This window comes from Myotis nattereri, assembly GCF_964212035.1.
Source record: "Myotis nattereri genome assembly, chromosome: 17".
Classification (NCBI taxonomy): domain Eukaryota; kingdom Metazoa; phylum Chordata; class Mammalia; order Chiroptera; family Vespertilionidae; genus Myotis; species Myotis nattereri.
Window position 1 is genome coordinate 11,484,892 of NC_138092.1, and position 23,505 is coordinate 11,508,396.

General features: G+C 33.9%; 1 protein-coding gene across 1 annotated transcript in view; it reads left to right on the plus strand.

Annotated features, from left to right (window-relative positions):
* The window catches only part of VPS13B (vacuolar protein sorting 13 homolog B), a 610,900-nt gene that overhangs the window by 15,940 nt on the left and 571,455 nt on the right, over nt 1-23,505 (plus strand). Inside the window, exons 4-11 of the mRNA XM_081111114.1 lie at nt 480-600; nt 5,009-5,176; nt 7,417-7,598; nt 14,162-14,336; nt 15,791-16,059; nt 21,831-21,926; nt 22,377-22,499; nt 22,965-23,102. Of these exons, the coding sequence (XP_080967240.1) occupies nt 480-600; nt 5,009-5,176; nt 7,417-7,598; nt 14,162-14,336; nt 15,791-16,059; nt 21,831-21,926; nt 22,377-22,499; nt 22,965-23,102 (1,272 nt within the window). The remainder of the gene's footprint in view (nt 1-479; nt 601-5,008; nt 5,177-7,416; nt 7,599-14,161; nt 14,337-15,790; nt 16,060-21,830; nt 21,927-22,376; nt 22,500-22,964; nt 23,103-23,505) is intronic.

Below are 23,505 nucleotides of genomic sequence, written 5' to 3' on the forward strand. Positions count from 1 at the left end.
ATGGAATGAAACATTGTTTTGTATTAACTTAAAATGAATATAATTTCATGCAAAATTTTCTTTGTCGTTTATGATAGTAAATATTTTACTTTTCGATTGTATTGGAGTTGCAAACACATTTTTTCTTCTGCTGATATATCGCTAACATTTGAAGCCATACTATCATGTAAAATATTAATCTTTTATTATTGTACTAGAGGCCCAATGCACGAAATTCATGCAAGAGTATAGGCCTTCTTTGCCCCAGCTGCCGGCACCAGCTTCCCTCTGGCACCCGGGGCCCTGGCTTCCCTCCAGCCGCAGCAGGCACCTGGGACTGGGGCTTCCCTTGCAGCCCTAGCTTCGTCCAGAAGGACGTCTAGTCTAATTAGCTTATTATGCTTTTATTATTATAGATCATTTTCTTAGTATGGTATCAAATAAGAATTTTTGTTTTCTAAAGGAGGTCTTACTTGCTGCTTTCTTTAAAATCAATATAGGATGACCATGAAAGCTGTGGTTCTAATTCTACCAACCCTAGTACTACTGAGAATACAAAATCATCAGTGAAACCTCGAAGAATTCAGCAGGCTGCTCCCACAGATCCTGATTTGCCACCAGGTAGCTTCTCATGGGCTTGACAAAGCCAGCATTTCAATTATTATTAATTGTTGTAACCCTTTGTAGAATTCACACTTTCGGTATTCTTTAGTGCTATGAAATATTTAGACTGTATGTGCATGTGCATTTGTTGCATGAATTTAGAACAGGTTGAATCCAGAGCCCTCAGGAATGTCTTTCATTTAAACTTTGAATCTCTTGCAGTAGGTTGTTCCTTACGTTTCTTTTTTATGTCCTCTCCTTGAAAAAACTTGCCTCTGATTTCCCACACACAATATTTTTGTCCTCCTGGCTCAGAGGAAAGACACTAGATTGTTTGGAGTTTCTAGAAACTATAAAATTCAGTACCAGAGATACTGAGTTTTTTAATTGGGAGAGACCATTTGTTCTATTTTCTGAAAATTTTATTTACCTGGAACAGTAGTGACTTATAAAAGTTACTTGATAACTATTTGACACATTGTTTGCTGGTAGTTTTTATCGCGCGCTAACAGGTGGCGCGGGCCATTTTTGCTAATTTTTTGTGCAAATGGCAATGTTCAGTAAAATTACGATCACTTTAGTTCACATATTTATACGTTACCCACATTCTACCGCTAGTCTATAAAAAACATATTAATACGTGTCCCACGCTCTACTACACTGGTAGAATGTATAAATACGTAAAACGTATAAATACGTTTCCCGCATACAATGTGTTAATGAAGAAAAAAAACAATGATCATTACATGTTCTATGGCCAAAGCATTGCTGTCTTTTTACAGTTAGGAATTGTTTATTAGTTACTTCTTTTTTATTTTATCTATCAGTCACTTCTATTTTCTGAGATGTAGGTGACATTGGTATACACTTGCTCTCTGTGCCAAAGGTTTGAAGGCTTTCTGCTGGTTTTAACCTAGTTAATTTTTGTCAGTCTTCTGGCACCATGTGCTTTACCTCTAAGAGGCTGGTATTAGGTACACAATTTCATAGCCCTCCTCCCTCAAATGTATGTTCTAAGTTAATTTGAATGGAACATTTTAAACTGATAAGAACAGATACTACACTTGATCTTAGCCAAAAGGCCGAGAAGCGATTGAATGGAACATTTTAAACTAGTGTTATAGTGATGTTAACACTGATGCTCTGTATTCTTCAGAACTCTGTACCTAAAAGGCCTCAGTAATCTCTCTGACTGTAGAATAGATTAATTGCTATAGTTGGAGAAGGTGCCAGAAGATATTCTATTACTGAACATTTCTTTTTCTTTTTCTTTTTTTTAAATATATTTTATTAATTTTTTACAGAGAGGAAGGGAGCGAGATAGAGAGAGTTAGAAACATCGATGAGAGAGAAACATCGATCAGCCGCCTCCTGCACATCTCCCACTGGGGATATGCCTGCAACCCAGGCACATGCCCTTGACCGGAATCGAACCTGGGACCTTTCAGTCCGCAGACCGACGCTCTATCCACTGAGCCAAACCGGTTTTGGCTACTGAACATTTCTAATTCTACTTAGAGTAGTGTGGTGGTTTTGGAGCTTTCTAAATTTTTTTCTTGCTAATTAACTCCTTGGGAAAAATTCCTGGTGTTTTAAATTAACCTGTAAATTAAATTAAACTGTAGCTTTTTCCTATTTCTTAATTGGGCAACCTTTTTACCTCTCCAAATTTCTAATAACATATACCCCCCAAACTTATTCTACCAGCTCATTTTATAATATGCAAAGAATAATCCTGGCAAAGAATAATCAGTTTTAGGTTTAACATTTGAGTCTCATTCCCTTTCCCCTTCCCCTTTCCTTTTTCTCCTCCCCTGAGGATATTTTTTTTAATTGATTTTTAGAGAGAGTGGGAGAGAGAGATGTGAGAGAGACACATCAATTGGTTGCCTTCCATACCCCCCCACCCCCACTGGAGGTGGGTATCAAACCTGCAACCCAGGTCTCTGCCCTTGACTGGGAATTGAACCTGCAGCCCTCTGTTGCGAGGGCCATTGCTCTAACCCAGGGGTCCTCAAACTATGGCCCGCGGGCCACATGCAAATACAAATATTGTATTTGTTCCCGTTTTGTTTTTTTACTTCAAAATAAGATATGTGCATGTGCATAGGAATTTGTTCATAGTTTTTTTAAACTATAGTCCGGCCCTCCAACGGTCTGAGGGACAGTGAACTGGCCCCCTGTTTAAAAAGTTTGAGGACCCCTGCTCTAACCATTGAGTAACCGCCAAGGCACATTTTTCTTCTAAGAAATGACTTAAGAAAAATTTAAAGCTTTTGTCAGTTGTGAATTTCACAGATAACAACCTTCTATGGGCTAACTTGCATGTACTCAAAATAGGTGCCAGATTTTTAGTGATTTTTTTTTAGAGTCGGTATTAGAATTTATACTGACATCCAGAATTGGGAGAAGTGGTCTATTTTAGGAGCATAAAACATAAAAACATAAACGTAACATAAAACATCCTATTTTTAGTGGTATAAAGCAGAGCTGTGTTCTACCTGAACTACTTGAGGTAGCTTTTGGATTAACATGTGCTTTTCTGCATTACCTAATAGAAGGACTCATATCCTCTTTTATGCTGACAGAAATCACAGTTAAGGAGTTGCTTTAGGAAGTAACTGAACTTCTTGGGCAATTACTGGGAGGTACAGCAGCTAAACAATCTTGCAAAAGGGAAAAAAATGGATGATTTGAGAATCCAGTTGGATAATGGTAAATCATTTTATTTCAAGGTTAAGTCATATGGTTATTTGAGGACTCATTTCTGGTAACCTTATACTGCCCAGGAATTATATTAATTTTCTTTCATTAAGAGGTGAATTCTTGCTCTCAGAATTTTCTAGAGCAAAGTTTTTTGTTTTTTTTCTTCAGTATCTGTGTTTACTATTTTAGAGTTTGAACATTTACATTAATCCAGAGATGCTTATTGAAAAATGTTTTGGTGTTGCCAATAGTTGTTTTACACCCCTGAAGGTTGAGTGACTTTCTAATAGGCAAAGACTATGAGTCAATATATAATCTTTTCATTGCAAGCTCTATTCTTGATATCTAGAACAGTCTTTTTCCGATTATGATTCCTGACCAATTAGTGTATTATGAAAGCATTTAGTGGGTCATGGTGTGAATTTAAAGAATATGTGGCATAGAATAGAAAACCTGGTAGCGTACATCATGCAGTACAGGGTAGTAATATTTCAAGAAACTTTTGCGTATGTGTGCGCTTGTGCTGAGTAATGATGTAATATTTCTTACTGTGAGAGGGGTCAGAAGAGTTTGAATCTGACTGGTTTGAAGCATACAGTTTCCTTTCAGTTAGTAATATATAAGCCAAGACCTTGAGTTATTACTAATAATAACAGTTTTGAGTTTTGAACTTAGCATATCCTGTAAGATATCCTGACAATTCATATTTAGAGACACATTTTAAGGTTATATCATTTATTTATTCATTTTGCATCTTTCCTCACCTCAGTATTCTCTATACTTTATATCTCTGTAAAGTGATGCTACTTCTCAGCTAGGAACTTGGATTATTGTAGTTTTCTTAGAACTAAGTTATTTGATGTGGTGTATCATTTATTCCATTGTATAGTCACTGTTATTTTGACCTTGCATTTTTAATAAGGAAACATAAATAGTCTTCTGTAGATGTAGTTCTTTTTAGATATTGGGTTCTTTTATTTTGATGAATTGCCTTATTCATCTCAACTTTATCAGTATTATGGGAAACTGAGGAAAAATATTTAAAAATGGATGAAAAATCCATCTGTAGTGAGTGTTCTTTTATTGAAACACAAACCAGAAAGAATATATGCACCCCTATGTTCATAGCAGCGTTATTTACAATAGCTAAGATTTGGAAACAGCCCAAGGGTCCATCAGTAGATGAGTGCATAAAAAAACTGTATTACATTTACACAATGGAATACTATGCAGCTGTAAAATAGAAGGATCTCTTACCTTTTGAGACAACATGGAGGGACTTGGGAGAGCATTATGTTAAGTGAAATAAGCCTGCCAGAGAAAGACAAATATCCCATGATCTCACTTTTTGTGGAATCTAATGGACAAAATAAACTGACAAAATAGATCCAAAGACATGGATGGAAGCATGCAACAGACTGAAGATTCTCAGAGGGAAGGGTAGGAAGGGATTAAAAGGTTTCCAGTAAATGTGGTTTCTCTTAGTATATGAATCCTTTATTATATAGGACTTCGCTGTAATAGTGTTTGTTTGGCTGGATCTTCTGCTTATTAGCTGTGTTACTTTGATAAACCTGTTTACCTATCTAAGTGTTAGTTTCTTTTTTGCAAAATATGCTGAGCTTACCCACCTTTTATGTACGTTATGCTCAATAATATTTTAAGAAATAATTATTTATTGACTGACTTGTGGCTAATTGCATTTTTTCCTGTATTGTAGGTTATGTACAGAGTCTGATTAGACGAGTTGTAAATAATGTAAACATTGTTATAAATAATCTCATACTGAAATATGTTGAAGATGATATTGTTCTTTCAGTCAACATAACTTCTGCAGAATGCTATACTGTAGGTGAATTATGGGATCGTGCATTCATGGATATTTCTGGTGAGTAAATAATATCAAGAATACTATAGATTCTCCTTTATTGAAACCATTTTTTTGGATTCTAAACCTTTTTTGGGCCAGCTGGCTCTTAGATGAATCTAATGAAAACTGTAGGCCTTCAGACTGGGAAAATTTACATATGTAAAATCTAGCATGCAGTTATAGGAGGTTAATAGAACCTTAGATTAAGAAATCCCAGACTTTTTTTGTTTAATATTTTATTTATTTCAGAGAGGAAGGGAGAGGGAAAGAGAGATAGAAACATCAATGATGAGAAAGAACCATTGATTGGCTGCCTCCTGCATGCTCTCTACTGGGGATCGAGCCCACAAGCCAGGCATATGCCCTTGGCCGGAATCAAACCTGGGACCTTTCAGTGCACAGGCCGATGCTCTATCCACTGACCCAAACCAGCTAGGGCAGAAATCCAAGATTTTTAAAAAATATTTTTAATTTTAATTTTTTTCTTAGCTATAACATGCTTATTTCAAAGGTGATGTATGATATTTACAATGCTGTGGGCTATAGCAATAAAAACTGAATTATATTAAGTTAAAATTTTTAATGTTTTTGAAGGAGGAAAGAGTATGTTGCTTTCACATTACTTGGTAATGGCAAACAATATATCTGACTGATTTATGTTTTAGGTTTCTATATTCTAGAGTACATATGGGATTTTTGGATACTCCTGAAACCTCCTTTAACTATTAACATACTTTACTCTCCTGCTTATCTTAAAATATCTAAGTAATAATACAATTTTAATCACTACCATTTATTTATTACTATTTTATTATATTCCATATGCTAGGCACTGTATTAACATCAAAACTATAGTTGTGAAGAAAATAGACACTGCTTATTAGTTTTATCAGGAGAGATGTTAATTAACATTTGTTGATAAATTATATATGTTCTGTTAGAGTAAGAAATGTGTATTTTTGGAAAATATTTTAAGGAGACTATTGTGAGCTCCTTTTATCTGTGACTTGCCATGATATGTATTTCCTAAAAGTGCTGGCACTAATATACAAGAATAAACTCAAAACGGATTAAAGACTCCTAGCAAGAGAACATGGACACAGAACCTGGCTGGAGATCCTAAGCAGAACCTCTCTGGAGATCCAGACCAGAACTTGGCTGGAGATCCTGGCTGGAGATCCTGGCTAGGCTGCTGATCAACTGAACACTGTCTCCATGTCATTCCTTCTTCGCCGACTCCGTCCACACCTTTGGGGACCCCTGGACCCGCTGGGGTTGGACCCCGGCACCTAGTTAAGGCATACAACTAGCAATGAGCAAAATTGGAGTACAGTTTCATTTTTGTGTGTTCTCCAAGCTTTACATCTAAGTTGCAAAACCATAAACATACTAGAAGAAAACATAGGCAGTAAAATGTCAGACATTTCTCTTAGCAATATTTTTGCAGATTTAGTTCCTTGGGCAAGGCAAACAAAGGAACCAATAGACAAATGGGACTACATCAATCTAAAAAACTTTGTGCAGAGTTAAAGAAACCATCAACAAAATGTGAAGTGAGCCCACTGAATGAATGGGAGAACATATTTGCCAATGATAATTAATTCATGTATAAATTTAAATAGCCATGTATCAGTGGTTGCTACCATGTTGGAGAGTGCAGGTTTAGATCATAGCTTCAAGTTTTTTAGTTTAAAATAAATATTAAATGAGTGACTACTACTAAATGGTTTCTCAGGTATTTTATTTTATTACTAGAGGCCCAATGCATGAAATTCGTGTAAGAGTAGGCCTTTCTTCACCCAGCTGCTGGCACTGGCTTCACTCTGGCACCTGGAACTTGGGCTTCCCTTGTAGCCCAGCTTCGTCCGGAAGGTTGTCTGGTGTAATTAGTATATTACGCTTTTATTATTATAGATTATTTAATATCTCGTTGCAGATAGCAAAATATAATGAAATTTTCCACAATTTTTGTCTTAAATTTGTAGGTTAGGTGTCAAGCAAATTGGGGATAAGCTACTTCATTTCTTTGGTCTCTATTTAATTCTTTATACAGAAAATGAGGATTTTTGTGCCTATTTTATAAAGTTGTTGGAAGATTTAAAGGATATAATGAATGAGATGTTCTTTGCATAGGTTCTGGCAGCATATATTTAATGCTCTATTAATCTTATTTGCATTACTACTTGTACTAATAAATAATAGTTGCCTTTTTTCTGTAACTTTTTATTTTACTTAAAATGTTTTCCTTTCTTTTTTAGCCACTGATCTGGTGCTGAGAAAAGTTATCAACTTTTCAGACTGTACAGTTTGTCTTGATAAACGGAATGCTAGTGGCAAAATAGAGTTTTACCAGGACCCTTTATTATATAAATGTTCCTTCAGAACTCGTCTGCATTTTACATATGATAACCTAAATTCCAAGATGCCATCTGTTATTAAAGTAGGTGTTTCTTTTTCTGGTAGTTGATTTGTATGTCTCTATTTTGTTTATTGGCTCCTGTGCATGCTAATTATTATTAAAAAACTAAGAAGAAATTAACCTCATAAATGTATATGCCATTTATTTTTATGCCATTTGTTTTTATACAAAAGTTTTAGTTATATTTATAAGTTCTATTTTATATTATTTATTATATTATGTTTATAACATTTTGCATTATGTGTTCTAGAAGAGATACTTGGGGACCTATTTTTTTTTGTGTGTGTGTGTATGTGTGACTTTAGTTTCCTTTTTAGTTTGTCCAGCTGTTTATTAGTGGCTTTTTTTCTTCAAGTAGTTAGAAGAGATCATATAAAAAAGTATTTTTATGCCCACAATGGACTGATTATCAGTCTGTGTTTAAATTCTTTTTTTTAAATATATTTTATTGATTTTTTACAGAGAGGAAGGGAGAGAGATAGAGAGTTAGAAACATCGATGGGAGAGAAACATCGATCAGCCGCCTCCTGCACATCCCCCACTGGGGATGTGCCCGCAACCCAGGTACATGCCCTTGACCGGAATCGAACCCGGGACCCTTCAGTCCGCAGGCCGACGCTCTATCCACTGAGCCAAACCGGTTTTGGCTGTGTTTAAATTCTTGTAATTTGTTTAGCATGGCCGGATGGCTGTAGTTATTCTCTCTTCTTTTTCTTCCATAAATTTCTAAGGCTTGATTTGCTAACCTGATATCTTATTGGTTCAGGAAATATTAGCTTTTGACCTTTGGTTTCAAAATGTAATTAAAATATCAGACTATGGGAATTTTTCAGGTAAAGTCTTTTGATACATATGAAAATTTGTTGTTCTCCAAGAAATTGGTATGATTATCAATGTGTATAGTGTCAACTGTAAATCTTTTGTCCTTTGATTACATAACTGTTTTCTAAACCTCCATCTACTAATGTATCTTTGAAAAAGAATTCCCAAAGTGATTTGTGATCTTGATAACGAAGTTTTAATGTGAAATGAATTTTTATTATTGAATTACATGCCTCTGAATACTAAAATTTTGTAATGGAAAAGTGAGCCCTAAGTCTGAACATAGATAGGTATTGACTACTGTGCTTGTTCGGGTATGGCTGCATGAAGTATTATTTTTACATTAAAAAAACATGTAAAACTTTTGATTTTATGTAGCTCTCTGATACTTAAATTTATACATGAAATCCACCTGATTTTCTTTGGTAGTGCTCAGTCATGAGTGCCCCTCCCCCCGCCCCCCTGCCAATGTGTATAGTGGTTTGTTTAAGTTCTGTTACTTATCCCTTCTATATTTGAAATTAGCTTCTTTGGCAAAGATAACCATGGAAGAGTATTAATTCAGTAGAATTGTTACTTCTGTCTCAGGATAATGGGCTTACTTTCCATCTTTAGTCTTGAACCTGCTAGTAAAGTTGAAGAATGTTAAGGTGGATCCAAGATATATTTTGCAAACAAGTAATGGATACATGGAAGCCTTACTGTATAAAATTATCTTATTGATCATTAGTACAAATTTAATTGTATGTTCTAGGATGTAGCTAAATTAGAGGAAAGTAAAAATAAATGAACTTGAGAAAAATTAGTATTGGAATTTAAGTAAGTTTGTGTTCTCAAAATTGACATTTTATTATACAACACTCCTTAATATAAATAAGGTTGTTGATACCAGTACAGGTGTATGTGTTTTTTGACTCTGGTAATCACTAAATATAAGATAACATATTATGCTTAACTGAAATAAAAGTTTGAGTTTTTTTTTTTATTAATACTATGTGTTGTGATGTAAGATTTACCATTTTGAATTAGCCCCGTCAGTCCTCCAACTTCTAGTCCTAAGAAATATGGACATGGTTGAACCTCATTGATCACCTCAACGAGGGATTTCCCAAAATGTTCCAGATACCCTAATTATTTGTGAAAATCTCTCATGTATGTTTGTTTAAGTGTTTTTTTAGTTTATTTATATTTTGAGTAGGCTTTTTATGATTTTTCTATCTTTTGAGAGAGAATTTTATAAGGATACATAATTAATTTAACATTTCCCCCATTTTTGAAAATTTACATTTTTTAGTTGTTTTTCAGAGGAATAAAAGTTTCCACATTTAGCTTTGAACACATATCTGATTAATTTCTTAGGAATGATTTCTGTAATTGCAAATATCATATTGAGGGACTTAAACTTTTTTAAGACCTGTGATCTATATTATAAAATTGTTTCCAGAAAGGTTTTACCAGCATAAATGCTCATGAACATTTAAGTGAGTGCTTATATTACACACTTGTGATCTTTAAGTATGCTCATGTTTTAAAACTTGCCAATTTATTGAGCAAAAAAAAAAATATATTTTAATTATTTATTTGATTATTAGTTAAGTTACATTTATTGAGAATATGTTCACTTATAATTTGCTTTTTGAAAAATCCATTTAGATTTTTTTTGTCTCTTTTTCTACTGGCGATTAATCTTACTGATTTTTTGGATATATATCATATAAAAATATACAAAATATATATTTAAAGATACATATTTAAATATGCAGGATGGGCAAAAGTAGGTTTACAGTTGTGAGTACGTGAAACAGTTTATTCCTATATTATTAATTACTGTATATTCCGTACGAACAACTGTAAACCTTTTGTCTCACCATATATATATATATATATATATATATATATATATAAATAATAGATAGATAGATACCTATATCTATCTATCTATCTGTCTATATAAAAGGTTGATTTTTTTGTCATTGATTTTGCTAAGATTGTTTATCACTGTTGCCATACAATATTTAAAAGGATGTGGTGAAAATTAAAAAGGGAACTGCCTATGACCTAGCAATTCCACTTCTGGGTATTTTTCTGAAGAAACCCAAAACACTAATTTAAAATTATATATGCACCCCTATGTTCATTGCATTGTTATTTACAATAGCCAAACTATGGAAGCAACTAAGTTTTGATCAGTAGATGAATAGATAAAAAAACAGTGGTGCATGTATACAATGGAATATTACTTGGCCATAAAAAAATGAGATCTTACTATCATTTGTGATAACATGGAGGGTATTATGCTAAGTGAAATAAGTCAGATAGAAAAAGACAAATACCATATGATTTTACCCAATGTGGAATCTAAAGAACAAAATAAATGAACAAATAAAATAGAAACAGGCTCATAGGTGAAGAGAACAAGCTGATGGTTGCAGGACGGGGGAGGGGGGGAGTGGGGGTTTGGGGATACCAGATGAAGGGATTTAGAAGCAGTTACAAAATAGTCACAGGGAAAGTTTAGCATAGGACAGTGGGTTCTCAACCTTCCTAATGCCGTGACCCTTTAATACAGTTCCTCATGTTGTGGTGACCCCCAACCATAAAATTATTTTCGTTGCTACTTCATAACTGTAATTTTGCTACTGTTATGAATCGTAATGTAAATATCTGATATGCAAGATGTATTTTCATTGTTACAAATTGAACATAATTAAAGCATATTGATTAATCACAAAACAATATGTAATTATATATGTGTTTTCCAATGGTCTTAGGTGACCCCTGTGAAAGGGTCATTCAACCCCCAAAGGGGTCGCGACCCACAGGTTGAGAACCACTGGCATAGGAAATATAGTCAGTGCTATTGTAGTAACTCTGTATGGTGCCAGGTGGGTACTTGAATTATTAGGGGTGGGATGGAGTGGTCACTTCCTATATAATAAAAGGCTAATATGCAAATCAAAGGAATGGCAGCAGCATGACCGGTTGCTATGACATGCACTGACCACCAAGGGACAGATGCTCAATGCAGTAGCTGTCCCCTGGTGATCAGTGTGCTCCCACAGGGGGAGCGCCACTCAGCCAGAAGCTGGGCTTGCAGCTGGCGAGCACATTGGCGGTGGTGGGAGCCTCTCCTGCCTCCGAGGCAGTCAGACATCCCCTGAGAACTCTTGGACTGTGAGAGGGTGCAGGCTGGGCTGAGGACCGTCCCCCTGCCCCGCCCCGCCCCGCCCCGAGTGCACGAATTTTGTGCACAATTATATAATTGTCCCGTACACCGAAAGGTTGTGGGTTTGATTCCTGGTCAGGGCACTACCCAGGTTTTGGGTTTGATCCCTGGTCAGGGTTAAGTGTGGGAGGCAACCATTCTATGTTTCCCCTCTCACATTGTGATGTCTCTCTCTCTCTTTCTCTCTGTGGTGTGTGTGTGTGTGTGTGTGTGTGTGTGTGTGTGTGTCTCTCTCCTTTCTCTAAAATCAATATAATTTGTTTGAAAATTAAAATTATTAGATAGACCCAAATTGAGGGACAGTCAACAAAATACCTGACTAGTATACCTCAAAACTGTCAAGGTCATTGACAAACTAGAAAAGTCTGATAACCTGTCACAGACCAGAGGAAACTAAAGAAACATGACAGCTAAATGCAAGGTGGCTTCCTGGATGGAATCCTGGAAGAGAGATCAGACATTAGTGGAAAAACTAATGAAATCAGAATAAAGCATGGAGTGTAGTTGACAGTAATATACCAATGTTCATTTCTTAGTTATGACAAAAGTACCACTTGGTGACAGAATGTTAACGATAGGGAACTGGATGAGGAATATCTGAGATCTCTCTCTATGACCTTTGCAATGTTTTTAGAAGTTTACAACTATTTTAAAGTAAAAATTCTATTTTTAAAACATTTAAACAAAATAAAAGGATGTGGAAGAGAAATCTTAAATGAAGAAGAGGTTGACAGGTCTGTCCTGCACACTTCTCCCCTTCTTTCCCTCCTCACCATTTTCTTACTTCTTCACGGTCTGTTCAGTGTATGATTTTAAGGCCAGTTTTAAGAAATCTGTATTCTTAGTTGAATATGGCATTTATAACCCTCCCCCCAATACAGCTTTCTTCACCTTCAAGTACAAATTTTTTGTCTTTAGTTCTAAAAATATAATGATTACCATTATTTCTTTTTTATGTTTCATAGACACTCAAATACCAGTGAGTCAAAATAAACCTTCCAAGAAACTTGACTTTATGGCTTAATTGGTTCTATTCCATGTTTATATAACAGCAGGAAACCATTATACTGAGGCTGTGTTTAGATTCCATTGATGTCTCTTTCTATGAGGAGAACTTTGATTGACTTCTATATATCCTATTTCCTAGTAATTAAACTTAATACTTATAATTGATTCATGTTATAAATTTTGTCTTGTTTAAATCTATTATTTAAAACTTGTTTGAAAAAATTTCCCAAACATATATTTCCCTTGTTTTTTCATATTTGGCAATCAAAACTTTATTATGTTCATATTTCTATAGTTAAATATTAGTAATTTTCTCTCCTAACATGTTTTTAGGATGTGTGTGCATTCCTTTTGGTTAATATAGCTGGAAAGAGTGATTAAAATTTTACTAAAATGATATCATGAAACTTTTATTCTTGGTTGTGACAGAGGTCTTTGTTTTTTTTTTTTTTTTTTTGAAGGGGAGGCAGTACTACCATACTCTTAGCATTATAGAGTGGGTGCAGTAATCCTCCCTTAATCTACAGTTTTGCTTTCCATGGTTTCAGTTACCCTCAATCACCTCTGATCCAAAAACATTAAATGGGAAATTCTAGATATAAACAATTCATAAGTTGTTTTTTAAACCTTTTAATTGAATTTATTGGGGTGACATTGGTTAATGAAATTTTATAGGTTTTAATTAAAATATAACCTCTCTTTGGCATACAATAGCATGGTGATTACCAGAGCAAAGGAGGTGGGGTTGTGAGGGGAGGAGGGAGAGGGGTAAATGGGGAATAAAAGGTGATGGAAGGAGACTTGACTTGGGGTGGCGAATAATTCATGTTTTAAGTTGTGCACTGTTTCGAGTAGTGAGATGAAATCGCACTCCATCTTCTTCATCCTGCCTGGATGTGAATCATCTTTGTCCGGCACATCCGTGCTGTATGTGCTTCTTGCCCGTCAGTCACTCAGTAGCCCTCTTGGCTGTCAGATCCACTATCGTGGTATTGCAGTGCTTTTGTCCAAGTAACCCTTATTTTATTTGCTAATGGCTCTTAATTGCAAGAGTAGTGATGCTGGCAATTTGGATAGGCCAAAGAGAAGCCTTCAAGTGCTTCCTTTAAGGAAAAGATATGTATGTTTAGGAGAAAGCATAGGATATATAGGGTTCGGTACTAACTGGAATTTCAGGCATACTCTAGGGGTCTTGGAATTATCTCCCGCAGATAAGTGGGTACTGCTGTATTTTGGTTACATAACTTTCTTTCTGAAAATCTAGTGTGATTATATCTTTTTATTTATTTGTATTTACATCATTTGGCTTAATATAGTTTCTATCTAAAGTTTATTGATCAGAGCAAAATTTGTTTAATTCCTAAGATTTTAGAATAAACTATTGTTTTGGCTTTAATGTTAGAAATGTTTGGGATATTACTATTTCTCTTATGCTATTCCAATTAAGATTTAACGTTTCTCTCCCTATGCTAAAAGATACGCCCTTTAAAAATGATTTTGTTGGTGTTTTTATTTTTTCAAAATACAGATTCACACCTTAGTAGAGAGTTTGAAACTTTCTATCACAGATCAACAACTGCCTATGTTTATCCGTATAATGCAACTTGGGATTGCTCTTTACTATGGAGAAATAAGCAATGTTAAAGATGGAGAAACTGAAGACTTTACCTGTCATAATAAAGATATGTCAGGAAACATAACAGGTAAATATAATAAAAATTTATTTTAGAACTGTTGTTCTTACAAAGTGTTTTCATAATTGTGAAACTTCAAAAATACATTAGATTGAGCTATACAGTTCTAATGTGGTGGCATTATTTTATTTTGGTTGTTTGGCACTACTTTGATTTTTTTCCTACATGCTTGATACTATTTTGATTTTCTTTTTTCTGCATGCTAAAAATAACTAATATTTCTAATAGGTAAAAGTGTTCAGAATGTATATTATACAAAAGTTAAAGTAGTGCAACCTCAAGATTTCCTAGTAAATTATTCTTTTTTAAAATATATTTTTTATTGATTTTAGAGAAGAAGGGAGAGAGTGATAGAAATATTAATGATGAGTCATTGATCAGCTGCCTCCTGCACGTCCCCTACTAGGAATCGGGCCCACAATCCCGGGCATGTGCCCTTGAGATACAATAATGTTAAGAGACTGGTGGAATTTGTCTTTACAAGATGGAATAAGAGCAGCTGGAATTTAAACCTTTAGTCTCTGTTAATTTGTAACCAAATAAAAATTGTTTGCTATAATTTTTCATCTGTAGAATAAGAAAAGATACTAATTTATGTTACATGCTAATAAGAGTCATCAATGCTATTATTTTCTTTACAATATATAAGAATAATTTCATTATAACATTTGCTTTCATCCTTTGGGGTAGTTATTTTTTGGGGGGTGTGCATTTTGTCCAGAGTAATTGCCATTCTCTCTCTCTTTTTTTTCTGGGTGCATCAGGGAATCAGGAACTTTTCTTGTAGTTTTCTGATACTATGTTTCTAAGAAAAGTCAGTTTTTAGCACTCTAGCCTTATTTTTGGGAAGTAGGGTTTTTTGTTGTTTAAATTAATGAGTGAAATGCCAATAAATGAATTTATTAATTTTATTTATCAACTACATTTAAAATTATGTGGTAAAATAAAATTATGTGGTAAAATGCTTTCCATATAACATTAATTATGGCCTATGAAAGGAGAGTGAGCCTGGCCTGTGTTGCTCAGTGGTTGAGCATCAACCTATGAACCAGGAGGTTTGATTTCCAGTCAGCGCACATGCCCAGGTTGCAGGCTCAATTCTTCAGTAAGGAGTGAGGAGGAGGCAGTTGATCAGTGATTCTCATCATTGATGTCTCTCTCTCTCTCTCTCTCTCTCTCTCTCTCTCTCTCTCTCTCTCTCTCCCTCCGTCTCCCTTCCTCTCTGAAATAAAATATATATATATTTAAAAAAAAGAAAGGAGATTGACACAATATAACATGTAGAAACTTAAAGTTGGTAATGCTAAATTATTGGTTTAAAATAATAACCAATGTATGATTTGGTCATACTTTTTATGTAGAAAGAAAGATGTGGGAGATACATATTAACAGAATTTACCTTCCTAATTTTTTAAATTTAAATCCTTTTGACTTATTTAAAGTCATTTTATTTTGATTGATAGGTGTTGAAGATGAAACAAGAATAGATATGCCTTATCCTTCTCAGTACAAAGGTCAAGAGTTGTATTCACAGCAAGAGGATGAACAGTCACAGGGATGGGTATCATGGGCCTGGTCATTTGTGCCTGCAATTGTGAGTTATGATGATGGTGAGGAAGACTACCTTGGAAATGATCCAACATCAACCATGCATCAGCAGAAATCTCAGACTTTGAAGGATCCTATTGTTTCTATAGGATTTTACTGTACAAAGGCAACAGTAACTTTCAAAGTAAGTTTCTTTTTCTTGCTATTCATATCTCTCAGCTTAATGTTTACATTTTTATTTGTAATTAGGATCTAGCATAAAGTTTGTTTTACATTCAATAGATGTAAGATACATTCTACCAATCCTTACTTCATGTATAGGTCCCCTCATATGACATCTCTGAATTTTGGTGTCTTCCTAACTTCTTAAGGCCTTCTCCACTTACCTTCTTTTTAAAAATCAGCTTCTTGAAACGTTTTTTTCTCCCTACTAAATCTTTTAATTGGCTTAGAAAGATGCCTTAATATTTCCATTAAAAAAGAAATGCACATAGATGATCTTACTTTTACTCATATACCCTTCCAGCTACTTTTTCTTTTCTGTGTTCCCTTTCATTACGGAATTTACTTAAAAGGGTTGTTGATGTATTTTATTGCCTTCCCACCTCTCTTTCACTCTTTAAGACAGTATAATTTCTTACCTTTCTCTGTTTTTAGTAGTTTTTAACATAGTTTTTTCCACTTCATTAAGAAATACATATAAGCCCTGGCCGGTGTGGTTCAGTGGTTGGAGCATTGGCCCATGCACCAAAGCAGCGGTCACCAACTTTTTGGACTTCATGGACCCCCCATCCTCCCCTCCACTCTTCCTAAAAATCAGTGGGAAAAAAAAATTCTTGGGTGAGGATTAACAACAAAAAAGAAATGCATGTAAAATATATATTCAAAAGAGGTTGTACAATATATATTTTCAAGTTAAAGAATAATAAAGTGAACACTATTTTAAGAAAAATAAAATTTTATAGTATTCTGGCACCCTATGTGTTCTTTGGTCATATTTTGTCCTCTCTGCCCCTACAATATAACCTAATTTTAATTTTAGGTTATTTATTCCTTGGCTTTTTATAATAGTATTACTATGCATGTAATATTCTTGAACAGTATCTAATTCATTCGACAAAAATATATTAACACCATCTATGTGCCAGGCACTGTTTTGACTCTAGACTCTCTACCATAGTGAACAGATCATGGTGCTTAAAACTTGAATTGTTATAAATAAATAAATCAATGAAGATACATAGTATGGTCATTGATGATACGGATTATGTAGGAAAAATAAAGAGAGAAGAGGAATAGCAGATGCTTCCACTAGGTGTGAGGGGATTTGCAAATTAAAATTGAGTGATCAGGGAAGTTCTTAAAGGAAGGGATATTTAAGAAAAAGACCTGTGAAAGAGGGAGCTTTGTAGATCCTTGGGAATGAATATTCTGAGAATAGCAAATGTAAATACTCCAGTAGTTCAAGGAACAGCAAAAAGTCCCCAGCAAAGTGAGCTAATGTGAAAGTAGTACAAAATCAGGTCTGAGAGGTAACGGGGTTGGGAAAGGTCCATAATTTATAATATTTTGTAGGTCATTTTAGGGATCTGTCATTAATCCTGAGTGAGATAGGAAGTTTTTGGACAATTTTTAGCATAGTAGTTATAGAATGATCTGAGTTATGTTTTAAACTGCATCACTCTGATTATATGGGAACAAAAGCAGACAGACAGGATTGCAATTTTCAAGCAAAAGATAAAATGGCTTGGGCTAGGGTGGTAGCAAGTGGAGGTGGTGAAAAGTAACTGGATTTTGGATGTTTGAAGGTCCAGAGGACAGGACTTCCTGGTACATTTTATTGTGAGACATAAATGAAATAAAGACAATCCAAGGATGGCTCCTGAGCAACTAGAAGAGTTGAGTTCTGATTTTCTGAGATGGAGGATTGTGAGAGGATGAAGCCTGAGAGAAATATCAGGAGTTTTGTTTTGGGCAAGATTGAGATGGCCACTGTATATTCAAGTAGAACTATCTGGTTGGATTTATGAATCGCTTTCAGATTAGAGATTTAGCCTGAGTATAAATGTAAGATTTTAAAATCAGGATTTTATTAAGACTGGAATCAGTGTAGATAGAAATAAGGAGAGATTCTAGGACCAAGCTCTGAGGCACTGTGATGTTAAATATTTGGAAAGATGAGGAAGATATTCTGAGGGAAACTGAAAATAAGTGACTAGCGATGGAGGCAAAAAGCTACTAGATTGTCTGTCTGGAAGCTAAGTGCCATAAATGTTTTGAAGTGGAAGGAGGAGTAGGTCATTTGTGAGAATAGATCATTGGATTTGGCATTGTGGAAATGCTTGGTAATCTTGACCAGAGCAGTGATTTGACACTGGTGGAATCTTAGTTGGAGTTGGTTAAAAACCAATAGGAAGATTGGTGGGAATGCAAAATGGTGCAGTCGCTGTGGAAAACAGTTTGACGGTTCCTCAATAAGTTAAACATAGACTTATTATATGACCCAACAATTTTAATCCTTCTTATATCCTCAAAAGAATTGAAAATGGTATGAAAAAAATAGATGCGCATACATGTCCATACATACAAAGTGGCCAAAAAGTTGAAACAACACAAATGCCCATCAAGGGATGGAGGGATACTAGCCTTTTCAGAGAATCATGGATATTCTTTTTTGACGGTACACCACACCCATTAGGTGGTAATTTTTAAGGTTAAATAGCCTTTCAGAGAATCATGGATATTCTTTTTTGATGGTACACCAAATTCATTAAGTGGTAATTTTTAAGGTTAGTTGTATCTCTAATTCTTGGAAATTGCCTGGTACATACTCAACAAATAAATATCTGTTGAATTAATACAGCCATCCATCATCTACCCATCCATTCATCATCCAGCCATCTCATTTGCTTTCTATCTTCTAAAATTTTTGGAATCCTCTTTTAGATATTGTTTTTTCTCCAATTTTATTTGTCTTTGTGTGTGTTTTTCTTTTTTTTCTCCATGGAAGCATTTTTCTGAGGGAGTAAAGTAGTATTCCAGGCAACTAGTTATATACTTGAAATATAGCAGTGGAAACATGTCAAGTTTTTGGTTTCATGGTATTTTTAATTTAGCTTGAATTGTTTGTTAACTGCTTGAAATAATTTTTTTCCAATCAGTAGTACAACTAAACAAATTATAACTATAGCAGATGGTAGATTAAACTATTTTAAAGTAATAGTCTTTAATAGTTTTTAAAGACTTTTGTAATTAAAATCATTTGGTAGTTTCTAAAATGACAAAAGCTGAAAAATACAGAGAATAAGTTGCAACAAAAATTTTAGTCATGATTTGGTTTTAAAGATTTATTTTGCAAATAAAGTTTGCATGAAAATGATAAAAATGCACTCATTAGTTGTACTATTTTAGCACCATCATTTATTATTTTTGAATTATTTTATTAAAATTAAGTTTTTATTTTATCATAAATTTTTAATTGAAATTCATTGATTTACCTTTTTTTGTTATTGTCTCCATTATAGATTTTAATTTTGTTATTTGAGTTTATCTCGCCTACCTCTCTTTTCATTACATTGTCCATCCTATACTTTTCTTAAAAAAAATGTTTTTTCAATCACAGTTTACATTCAATACCATTATGTCCTAGCTTCAGACGTACAGCACAATGGCCAGACAACCATTCATTTCATAGAGTGGTCCCCCTGACATCCCAAACACACATCTGGCCCCAAAACAATACCATTAACCATATTCCCCATGCTGCAGTCCACATCCTTCAGAATTCACTGATTTACCTTTGACTAAACTAAAGGAATATGGATCAGTCTGCAATATTAAAATGATAAAACAATAAAATCTTTAAATGTAATTAAAAGCCAACTGTTGTCAATTATTAGATATATTGCCAGTTTTACATGATCCAAATTAGGAAGTTTTTAAAAACAAAACATTTTTTATTGTTTTCAGAGAGGGAGGTAGAGGAAAGGGAGAAAGAGATAGAAACATAATGATGAGAGAGAATCATTGATTGGCTGCCTCCTGCACACCCCAGACTGGGGATCGAGCCTGCAACCTGGGCATGTGCCCTGACAGGTAATCAAGCCCTGACCATCTGATTTACAGGTTGATGCTCAACCATTGTTGATGCCAGGCAGGAAGTTATTTTTAATCTAAGTTGCTGAAGGATGTCAAGGATTGCTGGTAATTTTTCTGGTGATTTTTGCCTATTTTAAATGTGAAATTAATTTGGTATATTTCTATTAACTTTATGGATGAGTAAGAATTGTATTAAACTGAGTCAATAGGCATTTATATATAAAACTTGTAATAGATTTTTGGGGCAATGTTTGTCATTAGTTAATATATTTTTTGAAAAATTTGCAACATTTATTCTCTGTAAGGTTTCTCTAAGGGAAATATGTTGATGTTTATCAACATTAGAGGAAAATGTTAGAATTCGTTGTTCAACTTGTATTTGAAGAATGTATGGAATTAATTTGTGGTTCATATTTCGATCAGAAAACAAGGTCATGTTTCTACATTAGCATTCTGAACAGTTGATATCAATCCAACAAAAATCATGCCAAATTAAATGTAGCATTTAAAAAATAATGTTGAAAATTGTTCTTGTAATGTTTGAGTCCTTTTAATCAATTAATTGCTTGTTCTGTACAATAATTGCAGACAGCTGAAAGGTGATTAAGCTTAAAATATTCAGTTTTACTTATGCATTTTAGATTATGGAATTGCACTTGAAAACAGCAACATGTGTGTGTACCAGTTCTGGGAAGCATCCAAGAAACGAAGGCTTATATTATAAAAAATATTTTTGTTATAAAAAGTGAGACTTATAGTTGATTCTCAGTATAAGAAGATCATACTTAAAATGATAAACTTTTTGGTTCAATAAATTCTATTTGACTAAGTTAAACATGTTTTTCTCTTTTTTATGTTGACTTTATATTTAAGGTTGAAGAATTTATATCCATTTCACAAGAATAAGGGGCACTGAATCATTAGCAATCATGGGCAGAATACCCTTTAAAAATTTTTATTTTGGAATAGTTGTAGATATACAGAAAAGTTTCAGAGATAGTACAGAAAATTCACATATACTTCTTACACAGTTCTCATATTGTTAGTCTCTTTACTTTTCACAGTACATCTATCTGTCAACCCCAGGATGCCAATATTAGTGCATTACTGTTGGATTCCAGACTTTAATTGAATTTCATAATGTCCTTTTTCTGGTACATGATCCCAACCAGGATACCACATTGCATTTAGAAAACTACCTTTTAAAATAATTTATCTAATTTTTGGATACATACAAATAATGTGTTGTAAGCTTCAGGGGAACAAGAATGTTTTTTTTTTCTTTTGTCAGCATCTAGATTCGTACTTGTTATCTAGTTATTTGTTGCATGATTGAATAAGTCAGACATACTATGTGACACATATTTTGAAAATAAACACCTATGAACCTGTTTCTTCATAGAACTAGAGATTTGTTGACTGTATTTGTGTTTTCTCACAGCTTTCTTTTTGGTTACAAATGGGGAGAAATCTTGGAAATGATTGAAATAAACCTGGCTGAATATATTAGTGAATATAAAATAAATTGAGGTTAAAATATAAAAACTTTGGCAGAATATATGAACCATTTTATAACTGTGGAACTGTTTTGGTGCACAGCTTTCACCTTTTAAAGCAAGATTGTTAAGAAAAAGGAGTTAATTTAAATTCCTATTCCACCTTATATTAGACTAGCATATTCAACCTTTTTGCCATGGATAACCTGTTAGAACTGTTTTTGTTGCACTTGTTTTCCTGCTTAATAATTAAATTTCCCAAATCTTAAAATTGGCCTTGTTTCCATCAAACCATCATAATAATGACAGTTTATTGCCATTTAATACTAATTTGACTTAACATTCTTATATTATTTCTTAGCTCACTGAAATGCAAGCTGAAAGTAGTTATTATAGCCCTCAAAAGGTAACATCTAAAGAAGTATTGTGTTGGGAACAAGAAGGAACCACAATTGAGGTAAGGTAATCTTTCAACATTTAACATGTATTTTTAAAATCTTTTGGCAGTTCTTAAAGTTAGTATTGAATGAATTTAAGTTTTAATCACAATTGGTATGTTTAAAATATATTTATAGTTTTGTATTTCTGTTTTAGTGGTTAGTAGTATTAGTTGAAATAATTTTTTTTTTAAAAAGGTTTTACTATAATTGCAACATTAATTTATTTTCTTTCATTTAACTTATGTGTGCTCATATGTATGTGTGCATTAGTGTTCATGAAGTGCCAGTCATTTGAGGATACTGGGACAAGTAAGAAGTTTCTTACTTTCATAGGATTTATGATCTGAGGAGAATAAATTTGAAAAGGCTCTGTTCTAAAGATGTTTCAACTGATTTAGAAATTTAGGAAAACCTGTAACATTTTTATGAAATTCAAGTTCTTAGTTCTATTTCCTTTTCTTTTATAGGCCCTTATGATGGGAGAGCCTTTCTTTGATTGCCAGATTGGTTTTGTAGGTTGCAGAGCCATGTGCCTTAAAGGAATTATGGGTGTTAAAGATTTTGAAGAGAATATGAATAGGAGTGAAACTGTAAGTCAAAATCTTCCCTTTCCTGCTTTTTTTGGATGGAATGCAGGGATAATGAAGTGCTTATTGAAGTGTTTAACCATACCAAAAAGTCTGCTAGACTGCATATATCTTTGGCTTGAGAGAGGAACTTTAACTGTTTTCCCTGTAAGAAATTATAGAGCTCAGGGGAATTTAGAAAGTTGGTAGCACTTAACACCTGGACAGTAGCTCCAAATACTTTCCAATTCATAAATGTTACTTCTTTCTTGTTTATAGCAGCTACTTGGAGTTCCTTTTTGGTTTGTTAGAATGTTCTTTGCCAAAATAGGCAGTGAAAATAGAGACAGCATTCTTGTCTTTGTACAGGACTTCAAGTTGTAGTGATTTCTACTGACTGCTGAATGGGTGTTATAAAACCAAGGTTTCGTTTTCTTAAATGGTCTAATGATTTTTCCTCCTGTTAAAAATTTTTGCATTTATATTCAGGAAGCCTGTTTCTTCATTTGTGGTGAAAATTTGAGTATGAAAGGCTTGACATACCTTACAAATTCACTGTTTGATTACCGAAGCCCAGAAAATAATGGTACTCGTGCAGAATTTATCTTGGATGCAACTCATCATAAGGTCAGAGAATATGTATATTTGAGCCAAGTTCTAGGCTGTGTTTGGGTGGGCATCTTATATGACTATTTATTATTGTTATCTTTCTTCTCATCTAATATATTCTTAAGGTTATTTGTTTACTGAGACATTTAGAATGTTTTCATCAAGTTTCTATAGCCTGAGAAGTTTGAGGCGTTCATAAGGTCTCTACTTTTCTGTGGTATGCAGCCACAGATAGTTTATCCACTCCCTACTGTTAAAATAGTCATGGAGGAAACATAGAAGTATCTCTTTTAATTTCAATTACTTTTGGGTTGTAGGATTAATGGGAAGAGATGAAGCATTTCATGTATTACTATGTATGTGTCTTAGTATTATTTGACTTTTCCATATAAGATTATATTAATGTATTTTTATGGAATAA